At 36.8% G+C, this 23,279-nt stretch overlaps 1 protein-coding gene across 5 annotated transcripts in view; it reads right to left on the bottom strand.

Moving 5' to 3' along the window:
- Positions 1–377: 377 nt before the first annotated feature.
- Positions 378–23,279, bottom strand: part of ARHGAP21 (Rho GTPase activating protein 21) — a 139,390-nt gene continuing 116,488 nt past the window's right edge. For 3 of the 5 annotated variants that reach the window (XM_017870807.1, XM_017870808.1, XM_017870810.1), the window contains 15 exons: positions 20,900–20,936; positions 18,559–18,684; positions 17,322–17,606; positions 14,629–14,693; positions 14,131–14,267; positions 13,441–13,583; positions 12,598–12,753; positions 12,428–12,506; positions 11,836–11,909; positions 11,669–11,758; positions 8,584–8,709; positions 8,362–8,403; positions 7,940–8,045; positions 5,894–5,925; positions 380–2,863 (listed from right to left, as the gene is read on the bottom strand). In XM_017870807.1, coding sequence (XP_017726296.1) covers positions 1,172–2,863; positions 5,894–5,925; positions 7,940–8,045; positions 8,362–8,403; positions 8,584–8,709; positions 11,669–11,758; positions 11,836–11,909; positions 12,428–12,506; positions 12,598–12,753; positions 13,441–13,583; positions 14,131–14,267; positions 14,629–14,693; positions 17,322–17,606; positions 18,559–18,684; positions 20,900–20,936 — 3,190 coding nt within the window. In that variant the 3' untranslated portion in view covers positions 380–1,171. Of the gene's footprint in view, positions 2,864–5,893; positions 5,926–6,832; positions 7,107–7,939; positions 8,046–8,361; positions 8,404–8,583; positions 8,710–11,668; positions 11,759–11,835; positions 11,910–12,427; positions 12,507–12,597; positions 12,754–13,440; positions 13,584–14,130; positions 14,268–14,628; positions 14,694–17,321; positions 17,607–18,558; positions 18,685–20,899; positions 20,937–23,279 lie in introns of all 5 variants that reach the window. The other 2 variants (XR_001885316.1, XM_017870809.1) reach the window with 2 other exon arrangements.

Here is a 23,279-nt window from a genome sequence, read left to right as displayed (position 1 = left end):
GCACCCTTATAATACGTAGTAATACTGTCACTGTTTATATGAGAAAACAAATTCAGAGAAGTTAAATAATGTGTTCAAGTTCACATATCTAGAAGTATAGAGTTGGAGTGACTCCAAACTCATGTTCGTTTCACTCACGAAAAGGTCATTAACATACATTACTTTCCCTAGAAGAATTAAATACTATCTGTCGACAAGTGAGCTCAGGCTAATGTAAGCATCTGTAAGAGTCTCTGCCCACCACAGCAAGAAAGAGGAGAAGATGGAATGTACAAATATAGTAGGTGCCTTTTGAAAGTCAGGTACCTTTTTAATCATGTAAGGTAGTTACAAATGGATGACATCTCAAAATATATCAGAATAAGTTTCAAGCCATGCAAAGTTCACCAAAACAATGTTTATTTCCAGTGTTTAATTGGGTATGCACACAGGCATGACACAGGTTTGGATTCATTAAGTCCTCATGCAGAATTATATTCTTCTCGATAAAGAAGCCAGTTCCATCCAGGATCCACTATCTACACACCTATGTTACAACATTTATATCAAATCTGGTATCTGAAGAAAAGATACACATTTAATATGTTCATTTAAGTTACGTATTTTACAGAAAGATTAAAATTCAAGTCACACAAAACTCAAAAACTGTATTAAAAGTTTGAATATAAAACTCAGATCCACCTGGAATGACTAAAGAATGGAAGTTCTGTATCCACCTGTGTTAAAACTGGTAAATGTAATGAAATTTGTTACCGATAAAACGCATTCATTTATTCAATGTAAGTTATCTAATTTTAACAATATGGCACCCTAAAAACCAACTGTATTTTTATGATGAGGCACTTTTGTTAGTGATGAAACCAAAAGAACAAATTTGCTGCACACTGATGCCAGCGATTTTCTTCAGTGATTTTGGGTATATGCTATGTAGTAAGTTGCAACAAATACCTTGCTCATTTGTATGCAACTATCCGATATATTTTTAAATATATATATATATGTTCTTCTGGCTGTAGTAATGCACTGTAAAGCTATTTCACAGTGCAAAAATGATGAAACCAGCCCAAATGAAGGCTGCATAATAACAATTCTGATACAAGAAAATATTGACAGAGTTACTGGAACATGTAACAGTAGTTTTTTTACTTGCTAGAGTGGACATGCCCCCAGTTTAAAGACAGGGATGAAACTCTGCTTTATTGCCTGGGGTTTCGGACAGTTTACGAGGCTGGGCATTCGCTGCAGAACTAGCATTTTTGCTCACGTTCTGGAAGCTTTCTCCGTTTATTTGGTCAGATGACTGTGGTGGTATGGAAAGAAGGGGCCTGTTGGTTGAAGCCAAGGTGCTGGAAGAACTGCCTGTGTCGCACTGAAAAGACAAAGGTGTGTCAGTCGTGGCTGTTTCTCGTGTGCTTGGGTTCTCTGTCTGGGGATCTCCGATTTCTCCTCTGCTAAGGTCAGAGGTACTGGTGCGTAGGCGTTCCCTGGCCAGCCAGTCTGAGATGGAAAGGTCCTGGGCTGAGCATTTTGGTTTTAACCGGTTCACAGCTGAAAGTTCAGATTCTCTCTCCCCGCTCTGCTCATGCACTTTCCAAAAATTCAAAACACTGATTTCAGTAGCATCTCTGTGCCCTCCTAGCGTATGTCTGCGCCGGATGCTTTTCCTTTTAGTCTCGGCATTCGCTTTGTGATTCCCTACTCCAAACATGTCATCCGCAGGGGCTCTGGCTCTCAGTTTTAACCGATCTGCTATCTTCGTTTTCCATGTGGGTTCCTGTTTTTCAGATTCGCCTCTGGGGGGGGTCAGTAAACTCCCAGTTGACTTTCCTTTTTTCATAACATCAAACACTTTAGTTAATGAAGGTGCTTCTTTCTCATTCTTGGCATCTCCTAGACTTCCACTATCTGACTTGAACCTAGCTGATTTTTTCCTGGAGAGAGTATCACATTCGATGAGTTTATGGGAACTGAAGAGCTGTCTCCGGCTATCTAAACTTGATGTTAAACTTCCCTCGGTGCAACTTACTTCACTTCCTTCAGAATTTCTCCGGCTGTTCTTAGTCACTTCTTGCAGTTTTCCTCGGAAAAGCCTCTCTGAAGTCAAGGCTGTGGGGAAAACGGGAAACTCGCTCTCGCTGTCGGTTTCCACAGGCCGCCCTTCACTGATGAGTTCGCTTCTCTCGTCGTCTGCCTCGTCCCCCTTGCTCTCTGCCACGGATTGCACCTCAGGGCTCAGTCGACTGGAGTCCAGGCTAGTCAAGTATGTAGCAGATGATGTGGTGGAATAATCTGAGGTGATGGTGCTGATGTTGGCCAAAAACTCGCTATGTTTCATTTCTGGACTGGTTGATTTCTTCATGGAAAACCTTGCCAGGGAGGCCTGGGAAGACGTGCTAAGCAAAGTGCCAGAGTCAGAGCCTGTCTCTTCAAGGTGGGAGGACTTCTGTGCCAGAAGTGACCTGGGGCTTTCTTTCAGGATGGCAAAGCGACAGCTGAGAGTTGGTGACTTGTTATGTTTCGAGTTGTGTGGCGGTGAGGGTTCTTCGGAAGGCGTGCTCTCTTTTCCTAGTGATATCTTTTCATCTTTTGTCATGCTCGGGTCTTTCCTAGTGCTGTTTTCTTTGGCAATGATGATCTTCTGTTTTCTGCCCAGTGTCTCACCTTCTTTTTTGGATTCTTCTTTAGTATCATTGTGACACTGTTCCACATTTTCTTTCTTAAAAAATACATTGTCCAGTTCATCTTCTGAGCTGCTAGGCTGTGCTTTCTCTTTTGGCTTCTTCCTCTTACGACTAGCGGCTGCAAAGATGGAGGACACAAGCAGTTCCCTGCTATATTGATCCTTGCCAGATCCCCAAGAACCCTGGGAAGCGAGAGAGAAGAAAGACTCTGAGCATGAGAATGCAGCTGAGTTCATTTTCCGACAAGCTTGTCTCCCAAATATTTCTTATCAAATTATTATCTACTAAAGCTCTGGAAGCATCAACAGTGCAATTAGCTTTTTTTTTTTTTTAATACCTCTTTTTACCTTGCACCAAAGCCAAATTTTTATTTAATGAGTCCAACTTCTTGCCTGGTGGTATTTAACTGCCAAGCCACAGCTCATACACATCTGCCTTTCCGGCAAATAGTCTCTGCTTAGTGCCAATTCCTGTCAATATCCCCCAAACACCTGACCTTCCCTCCTTCCACAGTGCCCAGGCCTTCTTCACTTCCTTCATTTGGAACACAGGCATGAGATAGGTTAGACAATATTGTGATATGGTCAAACATCACAGTCTGATATAGGTTATTAAATGTTTATGACTGACTTTAATTTTCTAATTACAGGTATCACATGATATAGATACTGTATCAGATAAGCTCATTGAGATAAGGGAACTCTGGTCTTCCATTAGTTCATCCAGGAGGGATCTTCAAGGATCTGCCTTAAGTAAATCAGGTTGGTAATGTCTTCATTTATCTCAAGGTAACAACGGAATTAGAATATTCAAAAAACATTCAAAAAACAGGTCAGGTGTGGTGGCTCATGCCTGTAATCCCAGCACTTTGGGAGGCCGAGGCGGGCAGATTGTTCGAGCCCAGAAGTTTGAGACCAGCCTAGAGAACATGGTGAAGCCCTGTTTCTACAAAAAATTAACTGGGCATGGTGGCACGCACCTGTGGTCCTGGCTACTTGGGAGGCCGAGGTCAGAGGGTCACCTGAGCCTGGGGAAGTCAAGGCTGCAGTGAGGCATGAGGGTACAATTGCACTCCAGCCTGGGTGACAGAGTGAGAACCCATCTCAGGAAGGCAGGAAGGAAAGATCAATTAACACAAGTACAAATAAATCCTTACCACAGAAACACTTTAGTGCACTGTTATTGGGAAAGTTATTTGCTATGTATAATGGGTTCTCTAAAAAATTTTTTTCTAAGATGGAGTTTCACCATGTTGTCCAGGCTGGTCTAGAAGCCTTAGTCTCAAGCTATCCTCCCACCTCAGCCTCCCAAAGTGCCAGGATTATAGGCATGAGCCACTGCATCTAGATATAATAGGTTCTTGATTGCAACTATTAATTCATTCCTAAATATCTGCTGGTTTAACCACACACTTTTTTGAGACAAGCAGCTAGGCAGGAGGTATGCTGAGTAATAGATGCAGACAGTATATTTCTCTATTGCCTAAAAATCTTAGACAAGTTAAAACTGCTCTATTTAAAGTAAAAATTGAGGCTGTTCTATCAAAGAATTCACCAAGATGAAATCACAGATGAATATAATTTTATTTTTGTTATGAAGACTTCCGTAATTATCCAGCACATTTCCCCACATTTTGCTAAAGACTAATAGTTGTGACTGGGCTCTGAACTGGGAGACCTTGATGTCCATCCTCTCTAGCTTGCAGGGTACGAGCAAGTGATTCACTTTTAAACATCTCAATTCCATGGCGAGAAGCAATTAGATTATACTGTCTTTAAGATTTCCTTAAGGTTCTCTTTACAATTCTATGATCATATACGTGTTGGGGCAAATGACTCTACTTTTCTACAGAGACTGTTCGAAGTAGTTATGCATATCATTGGGATATCCACTATATCACAGGCATGATACAACACCACTATGGATAAGATGAAAAGGCTATTGTAATAACAGGTTAAGAAAAATGCACCTAGAGAAAGGAAAAGCAGGGATTTCAATAGAGTTAACAAAACTGTTCTAGATTAAAGAAGTCTAAAGAGATTTGACAATGAAATGCAAGGAATGATCCTTGACTGCATTCTGTATAAGGAAGTAAAGAATATTACTGGGACAATCTGTATAAACACTGCACATTAGATAATAATGTGTTGTACTTACCTTAGTTTCCTGAGTATGAAAATTACTCTGTAATTATATAGGAGAATGCCCCAATTCTCTGGTGATACATGCTGAAGTATTTAGGCGTACTGTTATCTCTACAAGTAACTATCGAATGATTCAGAAAAATCTCTACAAGTAACTATCAAATGATTCAGAAAAAAAGTGTGAATTTACAACTGATGAATCTAGGGTAAAGGATTTGGGTGCTATCATTTTAGCAGTTTTCTGTAGGTTTAACATTTTCAAGATAAAAAGCTGGGCGAAAAGATGAACATCACAAGCAACAGAGACATGATAAAATATTTTTGTAAGAATTATAATTTAATCATATGGAGTCCTATTATGATATTTAAACATGATACGTAAAATTCATGTCTCATTACAAAATATAACAATGTTTTAAGAAGTCTGACAATTCTAGTTGCTACTGCCTCAACAGAGCAAAATTTAGATCCACTGGCTTGACAAAAAACTTTCTAAGAACTATAAACATCCCACAAACTACTCAAAAAGTTGTATAATTGAGGGAACACAAATTGTGTAAAAATATTTATTATTAAAAAATTAGTGATTTCACTGAAAAGGCAAGACTATAGTGTAAAAATGCATAACAAAAAAATTGATAGTACTTCTGAAATATTTACAGATGATATGATGTTTGGGATTTGTGTAGATGGTCCTAGAGGGAGGGAAGCAGGTGGCATGCAGAGGAAACAGAGTTGGCCGAGTGCTGATAATTACTGGAGATGGGTGCAGGGAGGCTTCTCGTTTTATTATTCACTTCTGTATATGTCAGGACCTAATTTTCACATTAAAGAATGGCCTAGATCTTTGTATTATGCTAAAACTGCACAATGAGAAGAATATGAACTTTTGAGTTTGTATTCCAAGTCAAAATTCAGTATTCTTCTATCATATATTGTTTTAGGAATTCATTTTTTATTATATTTTGTTGCTCTGTGTCATTAGACACAGAGGAATTCATTTGAATATCAACCATAACAATCAACAATTACCCTCTAAAATATTTCAAATTGTATGAAACAATTTACCTTAGATTTTGTTGAGTCACTAGTAGCTGAATCTGTGAAAAGTTAAATAAAACATGGTCAGTATTAGCCAATCTTTACTGCTTTCCACAAACAATGCAAAACTTATGGAAAGACAGGCACAGAACAAAATGTGAAAGCAAAACTCAAAACAATAGAACACAGTGGATAGTCAGAGCTCACAAAGATGCAAGCTGCACCACAGAAAGCCACCGCCATGAAAGGATGCTGTGAATTGTAGGCAGAACCAGCTCAATGATAGAAATGGCAAAGGAGCCCTGTACTAAACAAAAACAGAAATACTCGTGTTTATTAGATTTTCTAAATATTAAATCTAGCAATAAAGAAGCTTGAGGACAGTGTAACAACGTTTTTTTTGTTTGTTTGGTTTTTTAATGTACCACATCCTGTATCTGAGACTGATACACAATGTAGAACTTTTAAGAGTGTTGGCCGCCCTAGCTACAATTGAGACACTCATACTGGTATGTTTATGTTGATTTTTGTCAGACTTAAATTTTCTAAGCATTATGCTGTACATGTATGGATGCAAAAGAGGCATTAAGATAATCTTGCTTCCAGGTCACTTTGGTTTTATATTAAATAATGTTTATCTTTGTGCTTCAGACCCCAGTTCCATAGCAGTGCAGTGAGGGATCCTTTTGACTAACTTGCTACCAGTTTTGCAATTATCTATTAACAAATGCTATTATGGAAATGGAAAAATGGAGACCATAATTTTACTGTCTGGCAAAAACTCAGATTATACAATAATAAAGAGGGTAGGAAGGGGCTAGCAATATTCAGGATAATACCAATTTTGCAGTTTCATCTTTCAACATTAGGGAAATTGGTTTTCAGAATAATGAGCTGAGCCCCATGCCACGCCCCTTTTAACACATGGCTAAATGCTTTATGACTTTAAGAACTGGTAGACCATACCATGCTATTTCTCCTCAGGGTCTGCTTCAGAAATAACAAGAAACAGCAGAAAAACTTTTAAGAAAGTAGTATTGATCTGTTTACAATAATCTTAAGAGAAACTTTACACCACAGATCAACTATGTTTGCATTTACAAGAATCGGGGGTTTCTGCAGACAAGGCAGCTACAGTGTGGACAACAGTCCTCCTTCTTCCTACAGTTCCAGCTGTCCATCAGGGACATCACAGAATCCACTAGTGACATTACCGTGTGATAGACTCCTCCCACTTCGCCTGTTCAACATCAGTATAGATTTGCCTGTGTCAGTAAGAGCTGAAAAAACCCTTTAGGACTAAAACAAGAACTAGAGACAAAGGGAGAACATTGTGTAAAACAACATGCTAGATTAGTGCAACAGTTTGGCAGGAGAAAGTTTTCATTCAAAAGAGCCTAGAACTAATACTTAACCAAGCATTAGGGTGGCAACAGGAAACGGAAGAAAATAAATCTCAAATAGGCTGGCTTTTTACTGTGACAAATAAAACACTGTTATTTATGAAAATGGAGCCCATTACCAGTTCAACAGATTTAACTTGCTGCTTTTAAACAGAACTCCTGGCTCAAGAATAAGAACTACTTATACAGCCCAGATCATACTTTCTGCCATCACAGCAACCACATACTCAGTAGCATATATCTGTTTTACCAGAACTCCTGGCTCAAGAATAAGAACTACTTATACAGCCCAGATCATACTTTCTGCCATCACAGCAACCACATACTCAGTAGCATATATCTGTTTTACCTTGTGATGACTATTACATGGAAACTGTGAATTAAAAAAAAAAAAAAAAAAAGAACAAAACAGTGGTTTGCATGCTCATTTCCCTCATAGTTCCATTCTGACAAACATTACATTACAATTGCATGCACTGCCAATGGCATTAGAGTCACTGGAAGATAATTCAGATCAATCGGAAAAGGAAGATTAAGGTTTTTTATTAGTAGAAAGGAAGAGAAAAAGAAAAAAATCATAAGTAACAATTCACTATGGTTGATTTGCTCTTTCATATTGTAAGAATGTAGCTTTCAGCCTAGCGGTCAAGACTGCCCAGGCAAGAGTTACCTGATACATCTCCTGGGGAGACTCCTGTCCTTCCAATGTTGGTGAGTAAATGATCTATGTTTGGCACTGGCTGGGAGTCTACTGTGCTTTCCTCCTGCACTGTTGTCTATGGTTAATAAACAAAGATCTCTTCATCATCTCTTCAAAGATACTTTCTTTAAAATTTAAACAACATTTAGTAAAAGACACATTACTAAGTAAAGCACCTGTGCTTAATGTTTTTACATTGTTTACGCATAATTAACTGCAAAATAAGCACCGTACTGGTATATTCATTAGATCAGAAACTGAGCTAGAGACCTGCTTCCGGGGCGCAAAGCGGACAATAGCATACAAAGCAGGAAGTTGACATTGTTGGCGCGCCAGGATCTTGTGTCCCAAATGAAACTAACTGAGTACAAATGCTGACGGACAATACTTACAAGAGGCTCATCAGCACCTTCTTCTGTGAAAAACCAGTCATGCTAAAATTTAAAAAAGGTAAGAAGAGAAATTAAACAAGCCTTTAAATATATTGAGATCTTGGAGGATAGTATAGAAAAAGGGTAATTTTCTTAGGGAAAAATATTACAACCAACCTCTCTGACCAAATAGTGGCTGCCCATGAAAATGAATTTTCTTGTAGGGATGAAGCATGAACTTACGTGCTGGATGAGCGTTTCTACGATCTTGTACTGGTCAGGCATGTGGGTGACCATGTGGGTCATGTTGTCTTCTGATGTTCGAACAAGGGTTGGACCAAACACTATTGCTAGGTTTCTTGGTTCCATCTGAATGGGAAATACCAGAATTTTTCTTAAAGAAGTAGGCTGAAATTCCCATTGTAGGATTTTGATGAAAAGAATATAAACAGAAAATGGCTTTGATGTAGATTTAAAAAATGCTTTCTAGAAAGATTTTTTTTTTTTTTTGAGACAGGGTCTCACTGTCACCCAGGCTGCAGTGCAGCAGCATGATCATTGCTGACTGCATTCTCGACCTCTTGAGCTCAAGTGATCCTCTTGCCGCAGCCTCCTGAGTAGCTAGGACTATAGGTATGTACCACCATGCCTGACTGTTTTTTAAATTTTTTTTTGTAAAGATAGAATCTTATAACGTTGCCAAGGCAGGTCTTGAAATCCTGGCCTCAGCTTCCCAAAGTGCTGCGATTCCCTGTGTCAGCCACCACAAGTGGCCTAGTTAGGATTTTCAAAGCAAATGTGTACAAAATGTTTCTTCTGCATTAATGATTATGTGCAAAGCATAATTAGCATTCATTTTTTTTCAAGAAGTCTTTGATTGAAAAAACTGATTTGGTTCAAAACGAGGGTTACCAAAGCTGGATTAACTGATAAAAATGTTAAAATCAAAGGAAAAAAAGCTTGCAAAAGATTACAGGCACACTTGCAGTCCCAGCACTTTGGGGGACCGAGTCAGGTGGATTGCTTGAGCCCAGGAGTTCAAGACCTCATCTCTACTAAAAATAGCCAGGTGTGATGGTGTGTGCCTGTAGTCCCAGCTACTCTGAGGCTAAGGTGGAAGGAGGTAGAGGTTGCAGCCTGGGCAACACAGTGAGACCCTGTCTGAAGAAAAAAGGAAAAAAAAAAACAAAATCCCCTCCCCTTGAGAAATGAAAAGTGGAAGAAGTATGAAACGTTACAGATTTTCCCTCTAGTACATCAAAATCACTAATGTGTAAACACCCAATGGTTGGAAATATTACTTTTGACCCATTTTTACCTGAAACGAATCTTCTGAAGCTCTTTGGTTAGGTTTGCTTTGCTCTGAATGCCTCACTCTTTTGTATACTTCTCTGTTTATGCATTCATTTCCATATATGGTATTCTTTGTTTAATTATCAGATTGTCAAAGGTATGGATCTTTTGCTTTCCTTCATTAAATCTTACGGTGTCTGATATATTTTGAATTCATTATTTGATTAAAATAACTTTAATCAACCCTAATAACATATCAGGGGGCTAAAAATCACCACCGAACTCAAAAAGCCAAACTGGAAAAAAGAGAAAAGCAATTGCTGCACACCTAACATGTTAACTAGTGTAGCACATATATAACGACACCATCACTGCAGAGGAATTGTGTTGAAGTCAGGATTTTTCTAGAGAGTTGGCTTGATAGAAACTATGTGTGGGAAAGGTGTACTTAAAACTGGGCACGCAGAAATGTTTCTGGTCTCCCTCTTAGAATATGTACTCACCCTACTCTTCAATCTGTGCTGGTGTTGGTGGCTCAAAAAACACAAGTCTACCATCTCAAATGCCTTATGTAAGATTTTTACTGGATTCTTGATTATGATTTATGTTTTTAGACTAATGATAACATGCATTAATATTTATATGTATACACAGTAATATTTTATCTGGGTAAAACTGATAAAATAGTGTACAGTTTATTCATAAATTTAAAATTCTATTTTAATATTCCATAAAATACCATACCCCTTCAAGATTAGTGTAATTACATTAAAACACAAAAAATTCTGCAGTAAAGACCTATGCTAAAGATTAATTCAGTACTTTCTAAACTAACTAGACCAACACTCTTCTCTGTACTGATGAATGATGTAATAGATTTCAGGAAACACTGAAATTAATTAGAGACTACTTCAGCTATAATTATATTGAAAACTTTTTGGCTCCTACAGTATGAACTTCTGGAAACAGTCTAGGCTTTCCTTTTTTTTTTTTTTTTCCCTAACCATTTTGTAGCCCTATCACTACGGAGGAAATTGAGCATCTAAAGGAAGTAAGCTTCTTGATTTGCAGGTAATAGAAGCTGACACTCTTCTCATATCAATCCTTACTACAACTTCCAGAACATGTACAACCACTAAACTGATCTATCTAAATCACTCAGAAAAGAGTGTCAGCAATATTCCTGAGCTTGTGGTATTCTTTCATTTTCTTCTCCAGAAATTAAAATGACTGTTTCAGTACTTTAAGAAGTAATGCCCTTGATGAGTTAAAAATCATCATTTTACCATCTCTGATGATATAATGGATTTAGGCAATAATCATCAAAAAACTAAGTTAAGACTACAACCTGTCAACCAAAATACCATGTGTAGACCTTGTTTGGACACTGACTTAAGCAAATAACCCTACAAAGACACTTTTACAATTAAAAAAAAAAAAAAAACGAATGGGGTTGGGCATGGTGGCTCATGCCTATGATCCCAGCACTTTGGGAGGCAAGTGGATTGCTTGAGGCCAGAAGTTTGAGACCAGCCTGGGCAACATGGTGAGACCCTGTCTCTAACATAACTTTTAAAAAAAGAAAAACTGAATGTGAACTGAATTAGACAATATAAAGAATATATTTTGTGGTGTCTGACAAAGAAAATGTGGCGGTGTTAAAAGGGATGAAAATGACTTATCTGTTTATGTCTGTTTTCCCTGTATTCTATTTGGCCTTTTGACTGTTGTAGCGTATGCGTATATTACCTCTTCAAAATACTGATATACAACTGAAAAATCAGAGAAGTAAAATTTCTGACTTTTCATTTTTCTTACTGAATAATCATACAAGAAATCTTTTAAAATATCCTTTTAAAATGGTGACAACTGGTATTTTGGGATCTTTTGCTTTTAAAACAATTTTAAGAAGGACTTACCCAGTTTGATGTTGAATTTATAAACCTTTTATTGACTATTTGGCATGAAGTAATGAAGCATATCTTTTAAACTAAAGCCACTAAAAGTACATTTCTCCAATAAGCCTTTAACATACCTTATTTTTTTCTGAATTTTCTGCCACTGTCTTCAGATGAGCTGAAAGGAACTTAAGTGTTTCATAATGATGTTCAGGCAAATCGTGAATCTGAAACAGATTATTTTCATGACGGATTTAGAGGCTGAATTTTAGTTGTATCCCCCAAAATATAAAATAATACCTACTAGTCTTTTTAATGTTTTCAGACGATCTAGAGGGTCTTCTTTACGATTGGCTTCAATAAAATCAGCATATTTATCTGACGACAAGAACAATAAAACAAATTTATTTTAAATTGCTTAGGTGAATTGTAATCTAGTTTCCCTTTAAGGATTAATTTTAAACCACAACATAAGATTTCTACATAGTCTTTGAAATGTAAATCTCTAAAATTAAGTTCCCTGCAGGAACCATCCTATATTTACACAGCCTGTCCATTCTTCCCCACCCTCCAACAACATCTAGTAAAAGTGTCTTACTTGGCATTTAAATACTTGGCTTGACCGAAAAAACATTTTTCTACTCCTTGTACCTTATTACGTCAGAAGCCATTTGAATGGTAACAATTTGGCTGCAAACATGTATGAACAAGATAATACATATGTCAATGAACCTAAACAACTTTTATGTTTTTAATATATGAGGGAGAACTCAACAAAGCCTTCTGTTTCCTTTGACCAAGACATTTTGTCCTGGTTCAATTTAATATTCTATGGTTTTCCAACTGTAACTTGAACCATTTCATCTGGTATCTATCTTTCATGGGAGTTAACTCACCATTTGTGAAGAGAGGCTCAGGGAGTTTTCTGAAGAAGGATTTTAGTAAACTGCTTATCACATTCAAATCTCGCCATTTCTAGGTGTACAAAATAGAAATACAGTATTTTCATATCCAATATCACCAAAGGGGAAAAAAAAGGATCAGTTATTCAAATAAGCAAACTTACATCATCTTGTATATCAATATCGGCCATTCCCTTGTTGAGTTCTTCTTGCATACTTGAGATGGCTGCATTATTTCCAGGAACTCTATAAATACCTGTATATTCAAGACCTCTTTCTTCAACTAATTTGCAACATATGTCAACTATTAATGGAATATACTGAAAAACAAGAAATAAACATTTTATTTAATGCAGCACAAATGTTTAGTAGTTGTATATCACAGTTAAAATGCCCCTTTCGTCCAAAAGGAAACATAAATTGCTGTTACGTAATATAAAAAATAGAGACATTACAGATCTGGGAATGGAAAAAACCTGCAAGAGATATTTGAGACAGTAAGAAGACAAATAGACCGAGAGAAAGAGGGGGACCCCCAGAGAGATAACATTCTGAAAAGTAAGAACAGGTAAGGAGAATGTGGAAACCATTCAGGTGAATAAAGAGACAGTCAAGAAAAGGAGGAGGTGAGAGTAACATCAATTCATGATATGAATCCTAGCATAAATATATACACACACATTTACATGCATTATACTTTCTTAATTAGGTCCTTGTTCTCATCCTTGTTTTAAGATGCTAAAAGCAGAAACACACATGATTTGAAGATGAATTGTTACCAACCATTTTAGACACATTGCTAATGGTTGAATAATTATTCAATTTCAGAGTCAATACATTAGAAAAAAAGCATTACAGGTCAGAAATAGTTAGGGAAACTAAGGTCTGCTATGAAGAGGAAAATAGACTGACAGTCTCTGTTGTCTGAAAGGCTGTATATTCAGATCCCATTATAATCACAACCGAATTAATGACTTTAGGAAATCCGATGGGCTGGTGTCTCCTACCCGATTAGTATGAGCTGGTGGGCAGTCATCTAGTCGGACGCCAAACGTTCCTGTAGCAGTTGGCTTTTTCTCAAATGTCTTTCTCATGATACTTGGAATGCCTTTTCTCCATGTGCCTTTGTCTTTTGGGGGACTGGTATCATCTTTTGATTGCCAGTCAAAACAACATAATAAAACAGAAATGAGTGTTTAAATCATGACTTTAAAAACATTTTATCAATGTTTACATAAATCCAAGTCCTGTAATATAAATAATACATCATATTTAACAAAAATATGTTCTCTTCCATATAACTTATACTTCTTCATTCTTTTATAATGTGTGCTATAATTTTCTTTAAAACAGCAAAAAAATCAGTGTGTCATCTTTATAGTGAGACTTCAACAAAGGGAAAAATAATAGTTTTATTTCATAAATGATAGGACCTGAATCCTCCGAGTCATTTAAATTTATAATGTCTCTGATTTAAGTATTGTTTGTATTTTCCCTCACTTTCTCTTTATAATGAAGCTGGTGTTTTGGGCCTCACAAAGGGAAAGGCCCAATGAGCCCAGACCAGGCCTACTGTGAATTTTGAGCTAGTTGACATGGGGCCTGGTCAGTAGAAATGGTACAGAAAACATAAACGTACCTCTCTGATGCCAATTTTAAATCATCTTATTTATTTGTTAGAAAGCTAACATCAATACCTTTACTGAGAAGTTTCCTTTCTGACTCTTCCTTTGGAGAGTGTGGGCTTTGAGTCTTTGGCTCTGATTTAGCACCAAGCAAAGTTTGCCTGATGCTGAGACTCTGGCGAGGTGTTTTTGGCAACTGCTCTGCTTTGCTGTTGAAGGAAATGACATTTGTTAACTATTACAGTAATCCCCCTCTATCTGTGGTTTCAGTTACCTGTGGTGAGCCATGGTCTGAAAATATTAACTGGAAACTTCTTGGAATAAACAATTCATAAGCTTTCAACTTTGTACAGTCCTGCCCAGAATAAGACATCCCTTCATCCAGAGTAGCCACACTGTATACGCTACCCGCCCATTACTATATGGGAAAAAATATAGTGTAGAGAGGATTTGGTACTATCTGCAGTTTCAAGCATCCACTTGGGGTCTTGGAATGTATCCTTGCAAATAAGGGGGATGACTGTACTGATTTTATATCCAAATTAACTGCAGGCAAGGTGGGATTCTCACCTCATCAGACTGTTATATTCTTTTATTCTTCGACTAATTAGATCCCTGTTAGTGACTCCAGTATCCTACAGAATAAATAAAGTAAAATTAGAAAATCAATTCTAAATATCAATAAGTAAGTGATGATCCTTACTCTTTTGAGGCTTTGTATTGTACTGCTTTGCTTATTTAACAAAAACATTACTATCATGTGTTCTCAGTGGAGCTGTTTCAAAGCTTCTATTCAATATCACCATGTGACAAATGTTCCAAGTGCCTCCCAACATTGCCAAAGGGTTTTGTTTCTTTTCTGTATCCATGCAATACCTAGGATAGTACCAGCAAGTAACAAGTGTTCCATACTCATTGAACTGATCTGTCCATTTAAAAATCAATGACTACGAAGCAGCCAGTGTTTTCTCTAATACCAGAAAGAATGATCAGCATTTAAAAAATATACGTGTAAGTGATTTTTTCTTCAAAAAGAAAAAGAAATATAGGTGGATAAAAGATGGAAACAGACTGCCAGAATGTGTTAGTGACTAATTTGTAAGGACAGTGAAACCAAGGATCAACTAGTATCAAAAGTGGCAGTTACATTACCAGAAAAGAAAAAAAGGGAAAAGCTTAAAGTTGGCTTGATTTTTTTTTTTAACCTCTGTGAGTTAACTTGTATAAAATGCTATATGGTAAACCCAGAGTTGACCATAATGTGATCCTTTTTTTCCTACTCATTCCAATTACACATTGATATTGAGTGGGGTTCTCAATTTTTTTTTAACCTGCCTAGTTTTGATTGATAGTTTACAAAGAATAGAGTCTTTAAATACAGGAGTAAGTTATCTTGAATTTAAATAGACCATTCCAACTTATCAGCTGAGAGATCATATGATTAAGATCTAGAATAAGACTGCCTGGATTTAAATACCACCCCTGATGCTTAAGTCGCTGTGTGACCTTAGGGAAATGATTTAGCCTCTCTTTGCCGCAGTTTCCTTACTTGTAGAATGGTGATGATAATAGGACACATTCATATGGTTGCTGAGATTAATGCATGTAAAATGTTTAAAATAGTATCTGCCATATGCTATGTGCTCAGTGAATTACTGTTTTCTCATCTATGAAACTGGGGAAAAGACTTGTGTACCTGTGTCTTAAGATTAGATGGTGATGATAATAGCTCACACCGAGTAAATGTTTATTACCTGGCAGGCATTCTTTATATGCATCACCTCATTCAATCATCCAAACGGCTACTATGTGTCACAGAACAAGTCATCTGAAGGAGTTTTAACAATGACAGTCTACTGCCTGAGAGAATGCCTGACACATAGTAGGTGCCTGTTACACAGAACTCCTCTGAACTATTACTTAAAGCCAAAATTCACATCTAAGTTCTCATTCTCCCTGTTTATTTTGCAAAAATTCAGGTCTGATGCTATCTATATAGCGGGTAGTTGTATAGGTTGCACTGATAAAGATCTGGTGTTACTTTTTAACCACAAACAAGGCAGAGTGTAAACTACCAAAGGAAAAAAGCACACTTTTCCTATGGTATATGTTTTAATACTTTGAATTGGATATAACGGAAATGACTAAATTAGAACATAATCTGCATAAGTTTACATTTAATGTGGGCATTCCTGAGTACTATAAGAGAACTCTGTGCCCCTTTTTTGGTTATAATAAATGGGCATGAAAAGTGAAAACACAGTGAAGAAAAAATTGTTAATGATAAGAAAATACTTGAGCAAATGCTGACTTAATCATTGCTAAATTTGCTTGATAAAATTTATAGTTATACGTACTTTAAAAACTATCTTTCCTGTTGAAATTCCTACTGCAAAAATATCTTGATGATCATAATTCTCAAATCCCTAAACACTGTTCTACATGAAAAAGAAAAGCTGGGCTGGGCGCGGTGGCTCACACCTGTAATCCCAGCACTTTGGGAGGCCGAGGTGGGCAGATCACGAGGTCAGGAGATAGAGACCATCTTGGCTAACATGGTGAAACCCCATCACTACTAAAAATACAAAAAATTAGCTGGGCGTGGTGGTGGGTGCCTGTCGTCCAAGCTACTCGGGAAGCTGAGGCAGGTGAATGGCCTGAACCCGGGAGGCGGGGCTTGCAGTGAGCTGAGATCGTGCCACTGCACTCCAGCCTGGGCAACAGAGGAAGACTCCGTCTCAAAAAAAAAAAAAGGAAAAAAAAAAAGAAAGCTGATTTACGATTTTTGAAAATGCAAGCTTTCTTAGAAACTAATTATTGTATGACAGTAGGCTATATCATATTCTTGACTATATAATTCTATTAACAAAAATCATCAGTATCACTCTGCATTTATATGGTTATTTATACTGGTAAGTATGTTTACTGTAACTTAAGCACTATAACAATCCTGTCTTTGAAAGATGGATATGGATCTGGAATAACTTGGTCACAAACGACCAGGACTAGGAATGTAGTTCACTGCTTCTAAGAAGGTATGCAGAATATATAAATAACCTATGTTTCTAGTTCAGTGATGGTGATTTTCCAATATGTGAAAATAATATAAAACAGGTATGTTTGAGTTTTCCATCAACTGTTTTACATGAAAATAGCATATTATAATTTTTTATAAAAATGATGTATCATATTCCTTAGATCTTTGTAAGAAAGTGTTGTGAAAGGGTCAGATTTCTCCAGTATTCCTTTGAACACCCACCCACCTCTTCGTTTAGGTTGCTGCTGTCCTGGATCGTCTTGATCCAAGCTAACATATCATCTCTGTCTTCAGCCTGAAATAGGCATTCGCAGTCGGATGTGGTGAGTCGAAACACATTTTTCCTCTTGGTCTCACTGTAAGAGATGTCTATCAAGCAAGCATTAACACTGATGGGCTGCTCTTCCTCAGACGGAGTCGTCTGCTCTCTTTTATCTTTGTACAGATAAAGTGAATGACCCCGAAGGACAACATACATCTGTTTCCATGGCCGAATACTTCCACCAACTCGCTAGAAAACATGCGACAGTGCATGCACAGTCAGTATTTGGCTAAATCTTTGTGACAGGATAAGCACATTAAGCAACACCCTTCCTCTGCGCTTACACATAACTAGCGTAGCAGGTGACTGATTTAGCTCAGTACCTATTTGTGAGGAGAGGAAGATAAAAATTGTGGACTGTAAACTGAGTTAGGCAGTGTATTCATATCAAAGTCAAGGACAGTGAAATTCCAACTTCAGTTGGGAAGGCAAAATGAACAAAGCAAATCAAAGAAAACAAATGTAGCAAAATATATCAAAAACAGTAACGGAAGAGAAAATTTAAAAATCAGTCCAAAAAACCTTTTGAGTGAAAGACTTACGACTTAGAGCACACAAATGACAGAAACTGCAGAAGTTCTCAAACAATTGTATACTTAAAAATTTTAAACTCTTCTGACAGCATTAAAATATTCTTAAATGTAAGCTGTCCAAATATTATAGAACATTTTTGCGGCAAACTTTTTTCCTATTGAAATCTACTGGATGCATATATTGATATTTTATGCTTGTTTAATTTTAAAATAAAAAAAACTTATAAAGGTAACTTAAAATAAACTGAGAAAAGAGATATAAAAATTTAAAACTGCCACTTCCTAAAGGACAATGGAAATAACCCATTGCTAATAAACTAATAAGAAAAGCAGAGTTCCTTCTTAAATACTTTGATTTCTTTTTTACATTGCCAAAACGTAAGACAATATATTCTACATGCAGCTGACGCACAGGACAAAAAGTACTAAATTAAAGCAATAATTAGAATTTTTTTAAGGAATACTTTTTTAATGTAGAAAAATACATTTATAAATTTTTTTTTCACTCTTTAATCTGGGTATCATGCCATTTTATGTATACAGGTTATATGGTTTATTTGTCAGAGTCTGCATTTCTGACATTCAGGGTGGCTTAGAAAACACACTACCTTGCCCTTATCGGTGACAAGGGGTCGGAAATGGAGCCACCCTTCCTTGGCAGCATCACTGAAGACCTCTGAGGAAGAATCTTTTCTGGACCCAGAGTCTTCCGATGACTTTTGGCTGTCTGCGATCTACAGAAAGGACCAAGAAAACAAGGGAAAACAGCATTTTCCTTTATAAATATTTGCACATTGAAACTGCTTTGTGGAAAACTCTTATTTAATGTTTCAAGTGAAGGGCTATTTTGAAAATCCTAACTTTATATTTTAAAAAATTTCTAGTCTCATTTAAAAAATGTGAATTGACCATCATTTTTTAACCATTAAAAATAACAAATGGTATAATTTTCCTGTTCTCATCAGTTCACATTTTAGTGAAAAATGAGAAAATGATCGTTTTGTGATTTATGTCATTTGAAGAATGAAAACAGCAAGATGCAATAACGAATGGCAGAGAAGCAGCTAGAAACTGGTGATGCTGTGGCAGGGCTTCTCCAAAGAAATAATATTTTGTTGAAATCTGAAGAAAAAATAAGGAACCAGCCATAAAAGGTCAGAGGGAAGAGAAGTTTGGTGAGAATGTATAGCTAATGACTGTATATCATCATTATCACTTAAAATGTTCACTGATTAATGTGATCAACAAACAGCTAATTCTAGATCATTAAGGGTCTTTTAGGCCCTGGTAGGAAGTGTGAAAGAAGCATTAAGTGACGAATCAGGGGAGTAACTGAACACCCAGTTCAAAGCTCACTCTGAGTACTCTGTTGAGAGTGGATTCTAAAGGGACAAGCATGAAAAGAGCTGCGACTATAGGAATCCAGGTGAGAGATGATGTCAGCTTGCATTTATGTAGCATAGGTGAAGACAGGAAGATTCAGGGTAGTCTGGAATTGATATGGGGGAGAATGAAAAAGAAACATGGCTAGTTCTGAGATATTTGGCTTCATCAAGAAGGTGAATGGAAGTGAACTTGCTGAGATGGGGAAAACTTAAGGGATAACGAGGTCTGGGGGTAACGGGTCTAATCATCATGTAAACCTTGAGTTGTTGATTAAACATCCAGATGACAGCAGCTGACATGAGCTGCAGTTCAGGAAGGAGGTCAAGGATAGCCATGTAAACTTTGGGAAACCTCTGCATAAGATCACTGAGGAAATCAGGGTAGATAAAGAAGGGTCAGAACAATTCTGGGCATTCCAACATTTAGGTATTAGGTGGAGCAGAGGGGATGGAGAAGCAGCCTTTCAGTTAGAACGAAGAACAGGAAAGTGTGGCAAGATGGAAGCCAGCAGAAGAAAGTGTTTCAAGAAGGGAGCCGGAAATTGCACTGAATACCAGCAAGGGTTCAAGTTAAAAAACCGACGTAAACCATTAGTTTTGGAATCTGAATGTCAGTGTTATTCCGATGTGTGTGAGCTGAGAAGAAGTAGAAACTATAGTTTTTTCAAGGGGTTCTGCTGTGAAAAGCAGTAACAAATAAAGCGAGATGTGGATTCCAGGAAGGTTTCTATTTTAATGTAGGATATAGAACATGGGTGCATACAACAGTGAACAAGTCACTGGAAAAATGGTGACTGTGCAGAAGGGGACCGAGAAACTTAGAGGCAAGAGAATCCAAAGAAGTGTGGGGGTTGGTTTTTAAGAGGATAATGGTACAAGCACAGCAATATTTATGGTAAGAATAAGGAAGACAGCAAGTGTGGGTATAAAGGCAGGGGACTGGCTGGGGATGGTGGCTCACGCCTGTAATCCCAGCACTTTGGGAGGCCAAGGCGGACGGATCACCTGAGGTCAGGAGTTTGAGCCTATCAACATGGCGAAACCCCATCTCTACTAAAAATACAAAAATTAGCCAGGCGTGGCAGGCGCCTGTAATCTCAGCTACTTGGGAAGCTGAGGCAGGAGAATCACTTGAACCCGGGAAGTGGAGGTTGAGAAAGGCAGGAAACTGAATTCCTGTCTAATAGTTTCTATGTTTTCAGGGAAGTACGAGGGGAGGGAGAAGAGAGAGAACAGGGGTGGAGTGGGGGGTGTTAGGGGAAGGCACGAAATAATTTCCAGGATAGAAAAACGTACAACAAAATACAAAAAGGACTGCTGGGCAGTTAGATTTCTGGCCTTGAACTGATAAAGTCAGAAAAATCAGCACAACGTGCATCAAGTATTACATACTTGAATATGTATAGAAATTAGAAGAGAACATTTTATACATAATATTTTCCAAATGTACTCAATACTTACAGAATAAAAGATTACAATATTTAAATATTAAATGTCTACTGGGTAAAAGAAGTACTTCTCTATGAAGAGAGAAACTAAGGTAAGGAGAAACTCTAATACTAACCTTGATTCCCTTCAGACTAGATACGTGCTTAAAGGACCTGTTGGGAAAAAAATACAAAAATATTTTCAATAAGTGCAAAAAAAATCTTAAAGATGTAAGAATAATTTTATTACCATTAATCTTTCAATAATAATCTGACATTTCATCATTAATACGTTAAATGTCCCCTATTCAGTGGAAGTGAAAAAAAAGCTAATTTTATAAAAAACTTCCCACTCAGTAATTAAAACTTTCTTAATTGATCTGGTAAATTAAAATTGTTTCTGCTTAAAGTGTGGAATTTTCTATTTTTTTTTTTAATCAAAGAAAAAGCTACTCAGGCTGTACACTGGGTTTTATGTTATTAGTTAACCATAGCTGCAATGCTATATTAAGGATTTCCATGATGTTAATTATGATCAGTAAGCAGTTGCCATCAGCAGCCATCTTCAGGGAGATGCTTCCTGTCATCTCCACTCATCTTGCTGGTGGATACCCTGAACTGGAAATGTGGCAGGGAAGGCGCAGTTAGGGACAGTCCCGGCCCTTCACTCTTCTACTCCAACCACATTCTGACTGCTTTCAAAAAGGAGGACAACTGTTGCCACTGAAAAGGCTTAGTGCTTCAGGAGATAGGTTCATGTTAAAGTAATCGAAAATAACTTAACTTTTATTAAGGGACAATAAACTTTTTAAAACTCAAAATTCATTTAAGAAACTTAGAGTTTCTTAAAGATGTTACTAAAGGTGTCACTGTTCTCTCCTCTCAGAAACGCCCCCACCACGCCACAAACAACGTAATCAGAAACAGATATGCAAACTCAATCTTTACCATATCAGAAGACACTGTAACTCAGAACTAAGCCATACAAACAAAGAAAGGTGGCTAACTGCAGTGAAGTAAACAATGGATACAGGAAGAAAGAAGAGGGCACCGTTACTTGCAGATCTGAAAACTGCAGTACATTGATTTCTGAGAGATTGAAACCATCCATTGTTTGGAACAATGGAAAATAGCGTGCTGAAGCTGGCGACGGGAGCCTCGTTTGTTACCACGGAGTATCAGAGGAGAATGAGGAAACATACAGTCCTGCCATCACTACAGTCCTGCCATCACTGCAGGAAACAGTGTGTAGCTGGTGTAGGGTGCAGTAGACTCTGAAATAATGGCAGTTTTTGATATCTTATAATGAGGAAGAAATAAAAGCTAAAATAGCTCACAAATCCAACCCTGTATCTTTAGGAAAATTCCTGCTAGCCTGGAAGCAAGCCCTGCTAGCCACACACAAACCTCCCTCAAGTAGCTGGTCCAGAAAGAATTTTATATAAATAATATATAGATTCTTCATATAAAAGATATAGAGAATATATATATTCTCTATATTCTATATAGAGAATATATATATTCTTTTATATAAAGGAATATAAATAACCAAATGGAACCCTCAGAGGACTGTATGCAAAAATAAAAAAGACAAATAGCTCTTTAACACAAGGTTCAATATCATAGATGTCAGTATTCCCCAATTTATAAATTAATCATTTTATCAATGAAAATGTACATAAGAATTCAAGAACTAGAAAATCTAATTAAGGTTCAAATACTAAAATAAAAATAGGAGAATTCTGAAAAAACAAAATAATGATGGATAATAGTCTTACCAGATAAGAAAGACATAAAACTACCATAATTAATAGAACCTGTTATACATTAATATACAGATAAATCAACTGAACAGAATAGAGCCCCAAAATAAAATTAAATACATATGACTTAGTATATAATAAAGATAATGTATTGGTGAGAAAAGGATGACATTCAACAGGTGCTTTTGGGACAACAGAGATATTAGAAAATGTAAAGTTGTCTGTTTATCTCACTAATTAGAATAAATTAATTCCAGTGGGGTCAAATTTTTAAGTTTAAAAAAAAAAAAAAAAGTAAACATAACTTTTGTTATAATTCTGGAGTAGAGACAGAATTTTCGATACGATACAACTCAAAATTCAAAGGCCACAAAATATTTCCTAAATTTAGCCACAGAAAAAATTTTAAATATTTTGCATGGTTTAAAAAAAATGAAAATACTGAATTAGGAAAGACTTGCAACACATCACAGAAAATGTTAGCTTCCTTTATATAAAAGGATGCAGAAGTCAGAAGAATCCATAGAAAATAGTCAAAAAATATAAAAAATCAGTTCACAGAAAAATATAAATATCTTAAATATATGAAATGATGTTGAACTGGTAAGAAAGCGTCAAATTAAAACTGCAAAATGCTATTATGATAATTCAAAAGATATGTATCAAAGTCTAAACAATACACTGTGTTAGAATATAACAGCAGAGGCTTTTGCATATTGCTGGTGGGAATGTGGTTCGGTATAATTTTTTTTTT

This window comes from Rhinopithecus bieti, unplaced genomic scaffold (genome assembly GCF_001698545.2).
Source record: "Rhinopithecus bieti isolate Rb0 unplaced genomic scaffold, ASM169854v2 scaffold_5022, whole genome shotgun sequence".
NCBI classification, from domain to species: domain Eukaryota; kingdom Metazoa; phylum Chordata; class Mammalia; order Primates; family Cercopithecidae; genus Rhinopithecus; species Rhinopithecus bieti.
Note: the sequence above shows the minus strand (reverse complement) of the source record. Positions and strands in the feature narration are given on the sequence as shown.